Source organism: Macaca nemestrina, chromosome 8 (genome assembly GCF_043159975.1).
Source record: "Macaca nemestrina isolate mMacNem1 chromosome 8, mMacNem.hap1, whole genome shotgun sequence".
NCBI lineage: Eukaryota > Metazoa > Chordata > Mammalia > Primates > Cercopithecidae > Macaca > Macaca nemestrina.
This window is the reverse complement of record NC_092132.1, coordinates 74,016,024-74,034,635: the sequence shown is the minus strand read 5'-3', so window position 1 is coordinate 74,034,635 and position 18,612 is coordinate 74,016,024. Positions and strand designations below refer to the sequence as shown.

Here is an 18,612-nt window from a genome sequence, read left to right as displayed (position 1 = left end):
GCAGGGGACTTCTGCAACAGCCTCCTCTACTGGTTTCTTTACCCATCTTTGGGTACTGTCCAGCCCATTTTCTGCAAAGTCAGTAGACTCTCTAATGTGCATGACTGACCTTGTCACTCCCCTGCTTAAAAAAGTAACCTCTAATGGCTCCCTGTTGCCCTCAGGATAATATTCAAACTGCTTACTAGGGTTTATGTATTAGGCCTTAGCTGGTCTAAACCCAGTTTATCTTTAGAACTTCTTTGGTCTTTTCCCAGCAACTGTGACTCCAATGTACCCAGGCATACATTCTAGCCTAATCCTAGTAAACCAACATGCAGGCTTTCTTTTTTTTTTTTTTTTTTGAGACGGAGTCTCGCTGTGTCACCCAGGCTGGAGTGCAGTGGCCGGATCTCAGCTCACTGCAAGCTCTGCCTCCCGGGTTTACGCCATTCTCCTGCCTCAGCCTCCCTAGTAGCTGGGACTACAGGCTCCTGCCACCTCGCCCGGCTAGTTTTTTGTATTTTTTAGTAGAGACGGGGTTTCACCGTGTTAGCCAGGATGGTCTCAATCTCCTGACCTCGTGATCCGCCCGTCTCGGCCTCCCAAAGTGCTGGGATTACAGGCTTGAGCCACCGCGCCCGGCCTACATGCAGGCTTTCTAATGTTACTCCTTACAGCTCCTACTTCCTGCTTTCAAATCCAGGTTAACTTCGACTGCACTTCACAATTCAGCAGAATTTGAAACCCCCTTTCTCAGAAAAGCCTCCCTGAATCCCCATTCTCTTCTTTTTCTCTCTAAACCTGGGTTGCTGAATCAATCCATCTATCATCTGTCCATCTCCATGATATATGTATCAATCTCTCTGATGTACCTACATTTGAGTGATATATATATATATAAATACACACATGACTTACTAATCAGTATTTTAAGTCAAGTACTAATTGACCTGTAAACTAACAAATACTAATTATATGTAAACTAACTAGTCCTTCACCTATAAAACAGGATAACAACAAAAAACATTGACATTCCTATAAAAAAATTGGATATTTACACCTAACCCATACAAATATCCCCAGAATGCAAAATATAATAACCATACTAGAGGTGTACTTACTAGAGAATCAGGCTCAGCCAATATTAATTTTTCACCACCAGAATCAAGTTCCTAGGGCCGCTCCACTTGCCTTCACATAGGACTTAGGGTCTGACCAAGTAAATCACAGTTCGGTACTCCAAATGGCACCCAAGTGACTTTCCAGACTAAATGCTATTTCCAAGACTGGAACATACAAATATCCCCAGAGTGCAAAATATAATAACAATAAAACAGAAAATACCCACTGAGTACTCTGTATGTTAGGAAGTAGGCTCGCCCGCATATGATTCATCTATACTACACAACTTGGTACTACAGGGTCTATGATCATTCCCATTTTGCAGATAAGGAAACAGAGGATCAGGTTACAGTAACACAGCTTCCAAGGAATGAAGGTTGAAACACAAACACAGATCTGTCTGGTTTTAAGGTCTATACAATGCTCTCTTGCCTCCTCTTGCTCGAGTTTATATTGTATAATGGGAAGTTCTGAAATACACTAGTTTTCCCAGGCATTATTTTATAAAATAATTATATTAAAATAATTTATATTTATTATAGTTTATAATCACAGGGATTATTTTATAATTACATTAAAAAGTGTTTGAAGCAAAATAGAAGTGACAAAAACAAATAATAACACTTAAAAATTTTGAGTGCTTACATTGAGCCAGGACCAAATAAGGCATTTTGCCTATTAGAGCTCACTGATTCCTCACAACCACCCCAGGAGGTAGATGCTGTTACATCCCATGTTACAGATGAAGAAACTGCCTGCGGTAATAAGCAAGTGTAGCAGAGCTGGGATTCAGTCCCAGCCACCTGGCTCCAGAGCTGAAGCTCTTAATCTCTATAGCAAATTGCATCTCAGAATGGCAAGGTTTTTGTCTGTGAGTTATTTCCCTTTTTTTTTTTATGACCATTTCCAAAATATGCCTGACAAATTGCCTCAGAGTCATTAGCAAGTGCTTGTTCTACCTAGGCAAATACCTGGGCCTCCCTTCAAACACAGAAATCAGTCTCACTGAGGCAGAAGGACTAGGGTATGATCTGAAAATCCATGTGTTTACCAAACATCTGTAAGTGTCTGATTTTTAGTACCAATTCAGTAGGTGTTTCAGTAATTGTTTCAAAAATATGTAACCAGTATAACCTTTCTTCGTACACTAAGAAAGTAATCATGCTCTTCAAGCATTCAGAGCCTATCTGTGTGGGGTATTTCTGGTTCTTGAGCTGAGCTAAAGATCATCTGGAATAAGGGGTTCCACTTTGATAGCTAATTCAATAGAGACTTCAGTGCCAACACTACCAGACGGATTTCACTGAAGTTTAGAACACCACAAAGCAAAGGCAAAATAGCAATGCTCATGCTCCCCAGAAAGCTTCAGTGTATGGGCTGCTAGACTCGCATACAGGCCTAGCAAAAGAGGCACATTTGTGTAGAAGGCTGTCATACACCAGGCTTGAACCTGGATGCTAGAGAGAGACAGGACAAGACATGATCAGAACAAAACAGACTTTCTTCCCTTAAGATCAATCCGTTGAGAGTTTCTGTTGGATTTACAAGGGTCTTCACTTACAACTTTCAGTCACAGAATTATTTGTAAAGTTTGGGATTCTTTAATCAAAATAATATAGAAGTATTTTCTTTTCTAGAAACAAATGACTTTACTTAAAAGACACCTCCAGATAAATAAAATAGAGCAGCTACATCCTATGATGAAAGGTTTTACATCACATTATATCGTGAAAATTCCTCAAAGTAGAAAGAATTCCCATTATGACCCATTATTTCTCAATCAATAAGTTTGGCAGAGATTGCTTCATGTGAAGCTTCAATAATTCTCGGTAAGAGTTTGGGGTTGGAGTGGGGATACCTTCTTACTCACTGGTTAAAAGGAAAAACTTACCTAGTTAAATAACTATTGGCCAATATGGTGAAACCCTGTCTCTACTAAAAATACAAAAAGTAGCCGGATGTGTAATCTCAGCTACTTGGGAGGCCGAGGCAGGAGAATCGCTTGAACCCAGGAGGCTGAAGTTTCAGTGAGCTGAGATCATGCCATTGCGCTCCAGCCTGGGTGACAAGAGCGAAACTCTATCTCAAAAATAAATAAATAAATAATAAAAAGATTGTGAACAATCATAGCCATGGTTATTTTTTTTTTTTGACATGGAGGGGAGACACTCATTTCCACAACAGGAAACTGGAAAATGTTTCCCTTCACAACATCTCTTAAGATACAGCATTATTTGTCCTTCCACTGCTCTTTTTTAAAGTTGATTATTTGTATATTCCAAGTGGGAAGATAATTTATCTCTAATCACAAAACACACACACACACACACACACACAGTTTTTCAAGTTAGTTTCATCAACAGCATCTACTGGCATTCTTTACAGGTACAACTCTAGAGGTTGTTGTGATCCAAAAGAAGTAGGCATCATCAATCTATCCCTTGAAGAAAGTTAGAAAATCCCACACACTCATGAAGATGACGCAAAGAACATCAGCTTGCATCAACCACTCAGGTGTCACAGCTCTCACTGCGTTACTTACTTAGGTGCCACAGCCCTGCTAGGGAGGTGCTCAGCAAAATGACATGAAGACACCTGCCTGGTTAGACTGGTAAGGAAAGCACATGCTTCCCCAAAAAGGGAAGAAGTGTACTCACTCCTGGCATAGGGGGAGAATAAACTCTCCAAAGAAGATGAGAGAATAGAAAGGTTATGGGAAGTTGGGTGAGGAGTGTGGCTGATCGTGGTTGATGGAAGTTTCTTGATCATTTAAGAAAAACAGCTCAGGAAAAGAAATGGCATTCTTTAATGGCAAAATGCAAGAATCTGAATATCCAACAAAATCATTAGTATACTGAGACCAAAGAAATGTTACGATTCTGAATTGCTGGGGGTGGGGGAAAAGCTAGAGAACCGTTACAAATGCAAGGACACAAATGTTTATCTGGGCCTGTAGATGCCACTTGGGGTCTGGGATGGGGGTGCTCAGGAGAAGAATATTCTAACCAGACTGTTGCCTACAGCTCCCCATGCACAGCTCACCATGGTACTTTAGGATGCAATCACTGTTATATCGGAAACTCACCTTGCTCAGTCTTGCTCCTCTTACTTAATGCTTCCCTCCCTCACTCCACATTTTCCATCCTTCAAGCCCTCACCCAAGTCTCACCTGTTCAATAAGCTTCCCCTGTTACTCTTTGTACGGAGTTTATCTTCTGGAAACCTGATCTCACTATTAATTGATGCCATGTAATTGACCTCTTCGTTAGACCGGTACTAAGCAAGTCCCCCTTAGTCTTGTTTTCATTGTGACCATAAGTTCCTTAAGCTCATTTGCTATATTTATCCTGTCTGCCTCACATAGAGATGGATAAACCGTGTCTGACTCATGCCTTTGAAGGGCTTCATCTAGGCTCGAGTGGGAGCCAGAACTGAACCGTTGCTTAAGAATTTCAATTCAGGTGGGAAGTGACTAAAGGATTTGGTAAGAACACGATTGTCATAAAGTATTAGGTATGGGGACAGCTGAGGACCTTTCCATAGATTTTTGTTGGTGGGGAGGGGGACAGTTTGGAAGAATGACTTTAAAGCTCACAAAAGATTTTAAGAGAGAAAAGAAGGTTTCTCAACTTTATTTTTTCATCAGTTTAAAAAAAGTGAGTAGGGAAAGAAAAAATAAATAATAATAGAGCTTATTTCTCAGACTTTATACGGAGGACTCTGATTTTTAACAGATTTTATCTGAACACTTTGCTAGGGTTATTTATTTTTTAGAGACAGTGTCTCACTTTGTCACCCAGGCTGGAGTGCAGTGGCACAATCTTGGCTCACCGCAACCTCCACCTCTCAGGTTCAAGCGATTCTCGTGCCTCAGCATCCTGAGTAGCTGGGATTACAGGTGTGTCCTATCACATTCGGCTGACTGGTTTCTTTCAAGCTACATGATGTATAAAGGATTATCTTAGAAATCAGATTATAATCACTTTAGATTTAAATTATATAAAGAAAGTTAAATTCTGGACCCGTAAGCACCTTCTGAAAGGAGTCAAAATAGTTTTGAATCCCCAGTAAATAGTCCAGCAGACTTTAAATCAAATAAAATTTTAAGTTGATTAAGTATCCATGGATTTTTACCTCATAAAATCTCACTTATTTGAGCTATGAATACCACCGGACCCCAGAGATGGTACAAGGACTTCACATCCACATACCATCGGGGCATGCCGACAGGATGTTAACCTTGTTAGTCCAGCTGTTAGGATCCTAACAGAACACTGACCCATGGTCCAGATCCTGCCCTCCTAAGAGGCTATTCACTCTCATAGCTCAGAGATTGGCATATCACAGGTATATTAATGAAAACAAGTCTTGCTTGCATAAGAAAAACTTCAAATTCAGAATGCAGTAACATCCTATGGCTTTAGAGTACATTTAGAGTTCAAACTTTCCACATCCATTTTCTGAGGTTATTTTCAACATCATCATGTGAGGTGGCTGAGGGAGGGTCCTCATCTTCATTCAAAAAGTAGAGGATGCATAAGGTGACCATTATCTCTGGTGCCAGGTTACTGTTTTCTAATCTGTCATGCCAAATCTACCTTTTAGATTTCCTGAATCGGTAATGTTGAAAGCAAATTGGTATTAAGTGGTATTAATTTTTGGCTACACAAAAATCATAGACACACTAAGGGCAGAAATAATCATACCTAAGAAATTTAACAAATACATTTGGAATCAAATGATTCCATTTTTAAAGGACCCCTTCATTGTAACTGTTTTAGGATAGTAAATTTAAAAGTAAACTAAATAAAGTGTCCCAGGGACAGTGTGTCATAAAGATTTTGCTTTGCTTTCTTCTTGTCAATGTTGGGTTCCTACAGAGAAAGAGTGGTGGCCCTGTCAACCATAACAAACAAGAAACAGTCTTGCTTGAAGATCCTGTATGGGACATGCAGTTCTGTAAATGCTAAGCAATTTTAGTTTTAAAACAAATCCATCCCTCAAAACTTCTCTTAATACATCTTCACTACCTCTTCGTAGTTAAGAGCACACCCTGAATCTATTTAAACGTTACTTAAAATATTAAATCAAAGTTTTGTGTATGATTTAACTTGGATAATACTGCCCAGCTATAACTTCAAAAAGTTTTTTTTTTTTTCCAAGAAAAAAAAAAAAAAGGAGTAACAAGTAGGTCAAAGGTCTACTTCAGAGAGAACAAGGACTCACATTAAAAACCAGAATCCCAGCCAACATAAGAATGCTGGAACCTGCTGGGGCCTGTCTGTACTTGCCATGTTTTAGAGCATTTTCTAGCACTTACTGGGCAAGCAGGATGCTGTTTGTCCCTCGTGTATTTTCACAGAAGTCCATTTGCTTTCCATCTCTGGCCTCTTTGCCATGGGCTATGTCCATCATCAAGCGCGATCTATGTGGGAGAAGTTAGTGCAGCTCCCTGGGGAAAAGCTTTCGAAGGCCAGATGGGCTATTTAAAATCAGGATTTTTTCCCCTTCCTTAGAAGATAGATTTTAAATGACCAAGTTTTCCTTTATCCCAGTAATAGTTTTTATTTCCAAATAGAACTTTTAACACAGGTTATAAAGACTGCAAAGCCTTTACATTTACCTGTCTTGATATATTTCTATACATTTTAACTAAAAACAACTCATGAAGAAAACAATACTGGTATGGGTCACTAATTATTGCTGTGCCTAGATTTCCAGACATTTTTATCCAATGTTTAACACCTGAAATATACAAGATGCCAAAAGAAGTGAAACAAAGTATTACTTATAAAATCAATTTAAGAAAAAAAAAATCTAGAACATAAAATACCAAGAACTAAAAAATAAATATGAGAAGAGTGGCAAAGAAGCTAAGGGGCAATTTTACACATCAGTGCAAGCTTCAAAAGCTATTCTTCAATTTCACTTTATGCCAGAAAGTGCAAATCTCAAACGCTTTATCACAGATTAATTGTTTAAGTTTAATGTATATTTTCCTAAAACCACTATCTTTTAAAGTAAAAATACATTTTCTATAGACAATAAAAAAATTTTAAAGTATAACAGCACATTTAGTTAAGCAATTTTTAGATTCTAAATGACTAATAAACTGAAATGGTTCAGGCATACATTTGAAAAGCTACAGAGAGGCAGATCAAAGGAAACAAGGGTGATGTTACCAGATCATTCCCACTTCATAATGAGGCAGGGATGCATGAGGTGTGATGGTGGTAGAGCTGTGTCTCTTCCACGTACCCTTTAACAAACCTTTGCTTGATTTATTGTCTTTCCTTACTAGTTTGAACCCCAATCTCTTTAGCAGAACAAACAACATTATATACCAAGAGGGTGTGAGAATTTGTGTTATTTTCTTCTCTACGTGAGAGCAATAAAGCCTAAAGGAAAATAAACAAAGCAGGGTTTCCAGGGCCCTCTGGGTTTAGTACATGTACATCTGTGCAGACCCTTCGATCTATCATGGCAGATCTTGACACCTTCCCTGGTGTAGGATGATGGGAGTGTCCTATACCATTATTGATATTCTAGGACAATAAAACACTCAGAAAGGCATTCTATACCACCATCGTGATGATTCTGTGATGTCTCCAACCAGCTCTATCTATGAGTATTAACACAAGGAAAGATGGCATTAAACATACAATGACAATAAATTAACTGAAATGTCTTATTTATGTTTTATATATTTTTAAGTTCAGAGGTGCATTGCAGGTTTGTTATGTAAATTTGTGTCATGGAGGTTTGGTGTACAGATTATTTCATCACCCAGGTATTAAGCCATATTAGTTATTTTTCCTGATCCCCTCTTTCTTCCCACCCTTCACTCTCTGACAGGTCCCAGTGTGTGCTGTTCCCCTCCATATGTCCATACGTTCTCATTATTTAGCTCTCACTTATAGGTGAGAATATACAGTATCTGGTTTTCTGTTCCTGTGTCAGTTTGCTAAGGATAATGGCCTCCAGCTCCATCCATATTCCTGCAAAGGACATGACCTCATTCTTTTTTTATAGTTGCATAGTTTTCCATGGTGTATATGCACCACATTTTCTTTATCCAGTTTACCACTGATGGGCATTTAGGTTGATTCCATGTCTTTGTCTTTGCTCTTGTAAATGGTGAATTAACTGAATTTTTATTATGCTACATTCCAAATCCATTTCCCCAAATGAAGAAAATCAGAGTTTTTTATGAACCTTAATTTCTAACATTCATTGTGACATAGACCTCCCCACTTCTAACAAACATTTGTATATTTTAGACATAATACTAGATACTGGAGATTAAAATATGACTAAAGATGTTCATTACCTTTAATAGTCTAGAATCACTAGAACTAAGCTATTATGGAAAGCTGGGTTTTCCACAGAGCTGAGGCTTAACCAGTTAAGTAACAACTTAATTTTAATGGTTTTGTTTTGTAGGTGTGTGAAAATCTTCTGCAAGTGAACTCTACACTTTCTTACCTCAGTCAAATTGCTAAACAAAATTTTATTTTTCTCATATGATTGGGTACCACCATTATAAAGATAGTTCAATGTTTTCTGTATTAGATGGAACCATAAATCTATATTGTATGTGGAGTTAAATGGATGGTGACGATAGGTGCAGACCTTGCATTTTTAAAGATTTGATTTCAAGTTAGTTGTTTCTTTTACATAAAAGGAGAATAAAGGTTATTTGTGACACACTGGGGAGATATTCTGTGAAAGCAATCAGAAGCCAAAGTTGCTTCTGCTAAGCAGTTTTCTTACCTTTCATGCATGCGTGCACACACACACAAACTCACACACAACACCCAGTTTCACTCTTGTGGCCAGTGCCCTTTGATTGGTAAGCAGCAGTAAAAACATATTTTTTGCAGAACTGACCCAAGGGTCTCCAGGCACACTCTGTCCATCCACACCCACCCATTCAGCTAACTCATCTGCATCAGCTTTGTCAATGGTGTGTGAAGAAAAACCTCCTCAGACCATTCCAAAACTTCTTCCAGAAACACCAAAGCTAACACTGCGGAACAGGAAAACGTCAAAAATGAATAAGCAAAGATTTCACCTCCTCAGGTTGAACCCTACAATTGTTTATGAGGAAGAACACTTTGTCTTTCTCAGCTGAACTTAAGTTTCTAATTTTTTAGTGGTGCACAAAAGAAAAATTAAAGCAGGAATAGAATTTACAGTGATCTTGCGGCAAAGGTGAAAACAATCAGATTTCCCAATCACTGAGGTTTTATTTCATGGAATTTTAGTGTTAGAGCATGCATGACGAATTAGTTTAAAATGGCATGTGTCAGATTCACAGAAGGCTGCTTGGCAGGACAGAGGCATTGAAAGTTGGAGCTGAAAGGGTGATTCCAGAAGGATCACTTGGAGCAAATGAGGGCACCAAGTAAGGCTGGCCCAGTTCACAAGGCTTGACAGTGGCAAAATGGCCATAAATTGCCAAATCTGCCCTTTAAAGGCTGTCCAAGTGTTAAGCACTGACAGTGCTCAGAAATGAGTTTTCTAAGAAGATTTTTTTAGAGCTTCATGAGTTGGTGTTTGACTAGTTATATAACTAAGTACGTAATGCAATGGTTTAGTTCTAACGATCAAGCCTGCCCTTCAGAAAATTTAAAGACCAAGCAACTACATTTTGGCTTTTTGTAGTTTTCTTTAAAAGCTACTCCTGCAAACTCTGTAATTTAGGTGTATGTACAACCACAAGGTTTGACAGTTCTAAGTCATTCTCCGTTTTGAATAACCATTCTTGATTAACTGTTGATATTATACAAACTAAATTACTAATTTTATGCATTCTTTAGCATTTTCAGGTTCTCATTCATTCATTCATTTTTTGGAAACAGAGTCTCACTCCGTTGCCCAGGCTGGAGTGCAGTGGCACGATCTTGTCTCACTGAACCTCACGGTCCCAAGATTCTCTTACCTCAGCCTCCAGAGTAGCTGGGATTACAGGCACGTGACATTATACCTGGCTAATTTTTGTACTTTTAGTAGAGACGGGGTTTCGCCATGTTGGCCAGGCTAGTCTCAAACTCCTGACTTCGGGTGATCTGCCCACCTCGGCCTCCCAAAGTGCCACAGGTTTTTTTTTTGTTTGTTTTTGTTTGTTTTTGAGACAGAGCCTCACTTTGTTGCCCAGGCTAGAGTGCAGTGGCGCGATCTCGGCTCACTGCAAGCTCTGCCTCCCAGGTTCACGCCATTCTCCTGCCTCAGCCTCCCAAGTAGCTGGTATTACAGGCGCCCACCACCACGCCTGGCTAATTTTTTGTATTTTTAGTAGAGACGAGGTTTCGCCATGTTAGGGAGGATGGTCTTGATTTCCAGACCTCGTGATCCACCTGCCTCAGTCTCCCAAAGTGCTGGGATTACAGGCATGGGCCACCGCGCCCAGCCAGGTTCTTATCTTTTTAAAGTCACTGTTCAGATTTATGTAATGATTAAATAAGATGTCACAAGGGAAATAACTAGGTTACTCCTTGGCATATAAAAAGTAAACAATAAATGTCAATTGTTATTTTATTTTGTTGTATGGGCACCAGTGTTTTCCATCTCTACATAGCACAGCTTATCACCTTCCCATCTTCTTTCCTAATTTTCTGAACTAAACAATTTGATGCTTCAGTGACTGTTGGAGACCTCTTTCTCCACACATTCTTAGCAGTCAAAGCAGAGATGTGACTGCAGGACCTCTCATGACCAAGAAGGACTTGGTTGATGACTGACTCTCTCCCACCCCTGCAGAGCTGAGTTTATTTTTTGCCAGTGACCCTTCCTTGCTTCCTCACTCTCACTTTCCAAGACCCCATTCACCACTGTCGCCATACAGCTTTTCCTCTCTTCTGATTTTCTTCTTCATTTTGTTTCTCCCCCACTTTTTTGGGGATCATGTACAAAAAGCTTGACCTTTGTTGATAGTAAGTTTCCTTCCATGCCAGCGTATTAATTACATCTGGTTCCTTTTTTGCTATGCTTATTTGGTTATTGGTTTCTTAAAGTTCTCTTTCATGGCTAAAATATATTGTGTTATATATGTTATTATACATATTAAAATTTTAATTATATTTTGTGTGTTGTGGGGGGAAGAGAAGCAGCATTTAGGTAATGCTACCTAATCTGGAACTACTCCAGAAAGCTGGACCATAATAATAATAATGAAAATAATAGTAACCAATCACCACTGCAATGAGAGCAGTAAAATTGACAACAATCATTTGAGTTCTTACTCTGTACCATAGGTTGGTCAGAGTGATTTACAATCTCAATGACATCTCACAACACTATTGTGGGAGATCTCACGCCCATATTCCAGATAAGGAAACAGATGTGAAGGAGTCAAGGCGCATGCTGAAGGCCCACAGAAAGCAAAGGCAGAACTGCTAACAGCCAGTCTTACTCCAGAACCCATACTGCTAACCAGGGAGCCAGATTTCACTATACCTTTACTCCAGTCTTTCTAAGTTTGATAGAACCAAAGAGGTGATCATCATAAATTTTATTTAATCAGCAAAACACTTAAAGGAAGCATACACGTCACACTTCAGTTTTTGGGGCTACTAGAATATTTCCCCGGGCTACTAGAATAATTCTTCTATCATTGTAAAATTCTGATATTAAATTCAAACAGCTAAATCTCTGAATAACTAGTCATCATACCTTACATTTTAAAAGTTGAAAAGATTTCCCGGAAATAAAACTAGGCAAAAATATCTCCCATGTTGCCAAAATATATTCTCATCCAGGATTCAAATACATTTTAATAGCTATAAGATGAAATTGATATAAGCAAAAAAAAATCACTGCTATTCATTAAGGATTAAAAGAACTGAGGGAATTTTGAAAATAATTTTAGACGTTGTAGAAATTATTATACTAAAAAACATGTATTGAAAAGACACTCAAAGGTCAACAGACTCCCACAACTAGGTGGCCAAAATCATTGAATAATGGTGAAGCAGTATTCATACTGCATTTAATATTTAAGAACTACATATTAATCACAATTAAGTACCCAAATCTGGCCATATACATTCTGCAGCTAATTATATAGCATTATCCATCATCATTTTGGCAAGTTAATTTTCAAATTAATAGTATATTATCATCTGGCTTAATATGTGGAAGTCATATTACAGGTTGAATATCCCTTATCTGAAATGCTTGGGAGCAGAAATGTTTTGGATTTTGAATTTTTTCAAATTTTGGAATATTTGCATTATATACTGGTTGAGCATTCCTAACCCAAAAATCTGAAATCCAAAATGATCCTATAAGCATTTTCTTTGAGCATCATGTGAGTGCTCAAAAAGTTTTAAATTTTGAATCATTTTCGATTTCAGATTTTTCGATTAGGAATACTCAACCTATATATCCGACTGTCTAAAACTGAATAAAATATCATTATAAAAATAGTCATGTGAAATAATGCCTCAGTCATGGGAAATGGGTCCTAATGTCCCACTAGAAAGGCCATTCAACTAAGGGATGTACAAAAACACACAAAAGGTTTTAATGCAATATCCAGTAAGCCCAGATGATAATAAATCTGAGGATAGAAAAGCAATGCCTTATTTGGTGCTATCCATGTCCTTATTTCTTTTAAAAAATAGTTTTATTTTCTTCCAAATTCATTTCCTTTTCTACTCATTCATTTCCCCTTTTTTATGCACTATACTCTAATGGCTGGTTTTGAATTGTTTCTGCTGCATAAGTTTTGATCTGGGGGAGGAGCAAGATAAAAGTAACTCTCAAGCACAACATTTCTCAAACTATCTGAGGTCCAGGATCGGTTTTTTCCTCCAGTCCTCCACAGACTGATAACTGAGCAAAACGCAAAGTAATGTATTTCTAAAAGAAAAAAAAAAATTCTCTAGAAAAAGAGAGAGTACAAGTCTCATTTAAAAAAAAAGTATTTGATTCAATAAACATAAAACTTATTATTGACTGACTATGAAAGTTTCTAGATGCTAACTCTCAGTTTCTGTACTTAGCTTTTGGTGGACAGGTAATGGCAAGGCTGTGGACGGGCACAGGCCCAGAACCATACAATTCTGTAGCTCTGCTCTGGGCAGGGCACTTCACTTGCCTCTTTCCCACTTTTAGGATCCACTTCTCCTCAAGGAGACCTGGATACCACAGGCACCCAGGTAGACCCTGGGACCCCTCCAGCACTCTTTATTTTCCTGGTATCTCCTGGAGGAATCTGCAATTGTAGAATTTAGTTGGTTGCTTGTCTACTGTCTCTCTGTTTGGCAAGAATGAAAGCTCTGTGTGCAAACAGACCTTGTCTGCCTTATGATCCATTTCTTTACTAGAGCCCAGGACTGTTAAATTCATTAATAAAGTCTTTCCATCACTTTTTGTTCTTTATATTCCTTTACTCAATTGATATTCAGCATGTGTAGAACAGTTCTTTTCCAAGGCTGCATAAAAGTTTTGGAATCAGGCACATAAATAATATCCTTCTACCAATAAATGCTATCTGTTATAAAACAGTTTTTATTTTGTAATCACTGAATATGTCAAAAGTTTATAGTTCAGGCCTTTTGAATCAAATGCAAAATCAAATATGAAAAGCTTAATGGATCTTGTCCCCTAAAATTGTAGTTTGCTATACAGGAAAATAGACTCTTAAAAATGATAAATTGAAATATATATACACACACACACACACACACACATATATATCATTCTTAAGGAAACATATTAATAAAACATTTAAAAAGGCTGAGATCTTTAATGTGAAAAATAATAAAATAAAGATGACTGCCACTGAAGAGAAGAAAAAATGTTTTATGTTTTTTCTAAATGTGTATAAAACTAAATCTTGTACCTACCAAAATGACACTTTTTTCAAAGAAAGGTATTATCAAATGTGTACATTTGGACACACAGCACTTCCTTGTGTAAATGTATAGGAAATCCTTAAAGGAGCATAAAACAATTTATGTAGAAATTCTATACTTAAACTTATTCGAAGGAAATAATCAAAGGAAATAATTAAAGGACATAATTAAGACATGCATAGCGTTGCTCTAAGTGTCAAATAATAGGGAATTAGTTAAATAAGACATACCTATTTAATTCCATGTAGCCATTAAAAGGATACCACAGAACAGAACTTATTGATGTGAAAAGATGATTAAAATGTACTTGTTACTAAAAACAGCAGGTTGCAATACTGTGTTATATAATAATGGGCCCATACTGTATATCTAGATAAACATAAAATGATAGTAATAAATGTATGAGACATAGACTATATTTTTGCTTCTCTGTATTTTATAATTTGTCTGCAATAAACAAATATTATTAATGCAATGGAGAATAAGATAAAATATATAAAAACATCAACAACTATAAAAAGAACCCCTTCAATCAAAAAGAGATAATCAGGGATTTGATTCAACTATGGCTTGGTACTATTAGGAGGCCGAATATGATTCATTGAACTGAACTGTAGTAAAGACAAGATATTAGGAAAACGTTTAAATTACGTGAGAACTATTCTCAAGCACTTTAAAGATCTATTTGCAAGATAACAAATGTGCTACTTTTAAGTAATATCTATGCATTCTTGAGACCAGCTTTGACAATGACAGTTGTCATTCCATTTGACTTGTACTTACATTATGTCTTGCCTATAGTTTCAAAAACAGAACCCAGGGACTGATTCTTACAAGCATTTTCTTAAAGATTCACTGGGTGTCTGTAAATCTGATCAACTGGTCTTTGGGAGATTATTATTCAACACTTATCACATACTTTATTTCTAGAGCTATGAGTGTCACTTCCCAAGCCTCACTTCATAATGAAAATAAAGAAAACAGCCCTTTGGAAAAGTTGGATGGTAATATCAAGTGAGTAAGTTTTTAGTATATACCGTATCACAACCTCCTACATGGCTGACTTTTGACTTTTTTATTTCTTTTATAACTGACAGAAGACACAAAGGCAAAAATGTCAACTTCATAAAAAACTTAGTGCTTTTTGGAAAGAATCTTAGAGATCATTCAGTCTAACCCCCTGATGTTACAAATACGGAAATTTAGGCCTAGAAAATAGGTTAGTGACGAACTAAACTAGAAGCAGGTGTCCTGCCTCTAAGCCCAATCCAGTTGCCATCCTGATTTACTACTTACATGGAACATCAGATTCCACTTTAGAAGTTAACCATCAACCTATAGGGTTAAGGAAAATAGCAATGTGTGTATACAGACCTTGCATCTGGTAGCTGTATGGTGCCTGTCCAGGTTGAGGGGTACTGAAGCTTGTGCCATAGCTGAGAAATCCTGTCTGTCCAGGCGACTGAGACTGTGACAATCCACCTTCAGTCTTGATGCCTGCCCACAATGCACCTAAATCAGTTAGTGATAGCTTATCTATCTGTCCATTTTCAAAAGCTGGCAAATATACAAAAACATACACTTCCACAACCGTTTAACTACAAATGCTTCCCCAATCTTATCTCAAAAATAAAGGGTATATATGCATACAATGAAATACCATAAAGTACAACTTCAATTTTTTAAATCCAGGATTACAGATTTGAATGTCTATTCACATTATTCTCTCGTTTTACTGCACTTTAACACACATCCCTTCTATAAAATGTAACTCCTGTGATATATTTTCATACTTCATTTTGTTGTTTTAATGTAAGAGTTGAAGATCATCTCCTTCACAGTCAAGAAATAGCCATAATTAAATTTTAGCTAAATGATCCCAAAGTTGCTATATTGACTAGTGTCAAAATTAAAATCCTTTATATATATGATTTATACAATCATATATATGATAATCATATATATATGATTAATTAGATACTATACAGTCACAGTATTTTTCCCTCCTTTACTCTTTCTACTACAAAGCTGATTTCAGTACCAACTCATTTTGAAGTCCAAAGACGCAATACTGGGCACAGAGCTAAACAACATGGTAGAAAGGCTTTTCCTGAATATCTAGGTCCTATCAGAAAATAAGCACAAAGGAAGCAGAATACTAATGAGCTGAATCTTATAAAACAGCAGTGATTTATAAACAAGTGAGGTCGACCAGCAGTTTCCTTTTGTCCCTTTTAGTGTGAAATATTTGTCTATAATTGTTTTCAATGTAGTCTAAAGTACCTTTGTTTTTATTATATGATAATATAAAAATGATGTATTTGTGGCCCCCAAATACTTCCCCAAACACCAGACTAACAACGTAATTTTGGAACTTGGAATTGGCAGCACTGAGGTATGGGGCTAAGCTCTGTCTTTAATTAATTACAATTAGAGACAGTCATGCATGTTAACAACTCTCCTTCATTCTCATAGAGGGAGGGGAGGAAAATTTCTGCCAAGGGAATTCACATTTTTAAATAATTTTGCTTTGTACTTAAAAAATGATATCTTTAGGATCTAGAATACACAGTAGTCTTACTGTTTATTTCCATTTTAGGGGAATCTCATCAGCAGAGTGCAGCTAGGTAATTGCTTTAAGGCAGTGGGAGAATCTGACTCTTGGCTGAGAGTGCCTACTTTAATTCCTGCAGTATCTCTAAATAACTTCATAATGACCTTAACATTTAAGTCTTAACACAACCTTAACATTTTAAAAATGTGATTTTTCCCTGTAGAGGTAATCCCAAACCAATGAATAACCCATACATAGAAATGGTCCCTGGCAATACACCTGCCCCAGACAGGTGGCATGATGGCTTTAGAAAATCCCTTTCTTTCCATGTTGTCACCCCTAGGGATTTTCCACCTCTTGCTGCATTTGAGACTATACTGATGTGCTTCCAGCCTTCACCTAGACCAATTAAATGTCAATAATTCATGTCTTTTTTTTTTTTTTTTTTTGAGACAGAGTCTTGCTCTGTCAGCCAGACTGGAGTACAGTGGTGTGATCTCTGCTCACTGCAAGCTCCGCCTCCCAGGTTCACGCCATTCTCCTGCCTCAGCCTCCCGAGTAGCTGGGACTACCAGCACCCGCCACCACACCCGGCCAATTTTTTGTATTTTTAGTAGTGATGGGGTTTCACCATGTTAGCCAGGATGGTCTCGATCTCCTGACCTTGTGATCTGCCCACCTCGGCCTCCCAAAGTCCTGGGATTACAGGTTTGAGCCACTGTGCCCAGCCTAATTCATGTATTTTGATTCTGTTTTTAGCTTATTGGTTCCAGATGGGGATCTTTGTGATAAGAACATGTAAGGAAAGGCAGAAAGAGCTAGAAAGCACCCATAGCCACGCCTATCTCTGTGACTTCTACCTACAAGGTGGCAAACTCATTTCACTGGCAGACTCTAAGCAGATCCAGCAAAAAACAGAATGAATTTGTGTTTCCCCATTGATCTGTCATTCTCATGATAAAAAGATATGCCAATCTCTTCTTACAGGGTCTCAATAGAAAGTCGAGAGCACAAGTCCTTGAAGAAAGTTTTGTAAGACCATCTGAGCCTTGACTATCAGCAGTTAAAACCCAAGCTATGTGCTCTTCTTTCATGAAAGAGCAAAGGGGAGAAGGAGGCCATATTTTTCAATGCACTGGCCCCAAAAACAGAACTTTTGGATCAGAAGTACTCAGGGCATCTCCTTGTACTCAAGTTCCCAAAAGAGAAGACAGGGGGTTATTAGGAAAATGCTAAGAACTGAAAATTATTCCCTGGGAATTTATAACCATGGAAAACTCTGGAATCAAAGCCCTTCACCACACTGAGCCTCACTCTCTCCCCTCTCCCCTATCCCCACCTATCCCATTACAATCCCCATCCTCACTCTGCTAGTTCTGATTCTGTTCCCAGACCTTTTGCTCATCTCACAATCTTTGAATAGCTATTTCAGACAAGGGCATTCATTAATGGTTTAGAACTGGAAGAACCCCTAACCCAGAGCTCAGAAATTGGCAAAGGGAGATGTCCAGGTCCCACTATGACTGAATGGGGAGGAGAAGGAAGAAGAAAGGTGTGTGGCTGGTAGCCAGAGCAGTGATGGGAATGGGGCCTTCCAATGATAGCACTGGTGGGCTGACAGTACTTCAGAACCGTGTGGACTGGAAAATACATTTACACTTCAAATAACCATCTCACAAATACAATTTGAGAACGTAAATCAAAGACTGCCTTGACTTCTATTACAGAATGGGAGCTGATCCTTTTTCTTCTTTTAGTCCAAGAATAGTTTGAGAATAAATTCCAGCTAAATTTAATCTATAGCTAATATTATTAAGAGAAACTGTGAATAAAAGTTATGGAAATGAGACGTAATTTTAAAAATTCCATTTTAGGACTGTCTCTAAAGTCTACTTTAAAAATACCCATCTAGATAACATTAGGTTCTGATGGTTTTAAAATAAAACTATAAATGCTAAAGTCATATATAATTTAGGTTATTTGTATATATTTTATAAGAAATTCATATACGGTTGATTTTGTTTGAGATAGAATTAAAAAGAACAAAGTAATTTACCTTATTATTATTATTATATTATTTGAGACAGAGTC

The 18,612-nt window shown here is 37.6% G+C and overlaps 1 protein-coding gene across 12 annotated transcripts in view; it reads right to left on the bottom strand.

Annotated features, from left to right (window-relative positions):
• LOC105483597 (EYA transcriptional coactivator and phosphatase 1) overlaps nucleotides 1-18,612 on the bottom strand; it is a 336,783-nt gene that overhangs the window by 107,184 nt on the left and 210,987 nt on the right. For 7 of the 12 annotated variants that reach the window (XM_071068120.1, XM_011744520.2, XM_011744521.2 and 4 more), the window contains one exon: nucleotides 15,342-15,479. The exons of 1 other annotated variant lie outside the window; for it this stretch is intronic. In XM_071068120.1, coding sequence (XP_070924221.1) covers nucleotides 15,342-15,479 — 138 coding nt within the window. The remainder of the gene's footprint in view (nucleotides 1-15,341; nucleotides 15,480-18,612) is intronic. 4 more of the 12 variants (XM_011744523.2, XM_011744522.2, XM_011744534.2 and 1 more) reach the window with 1 other exon arrangement.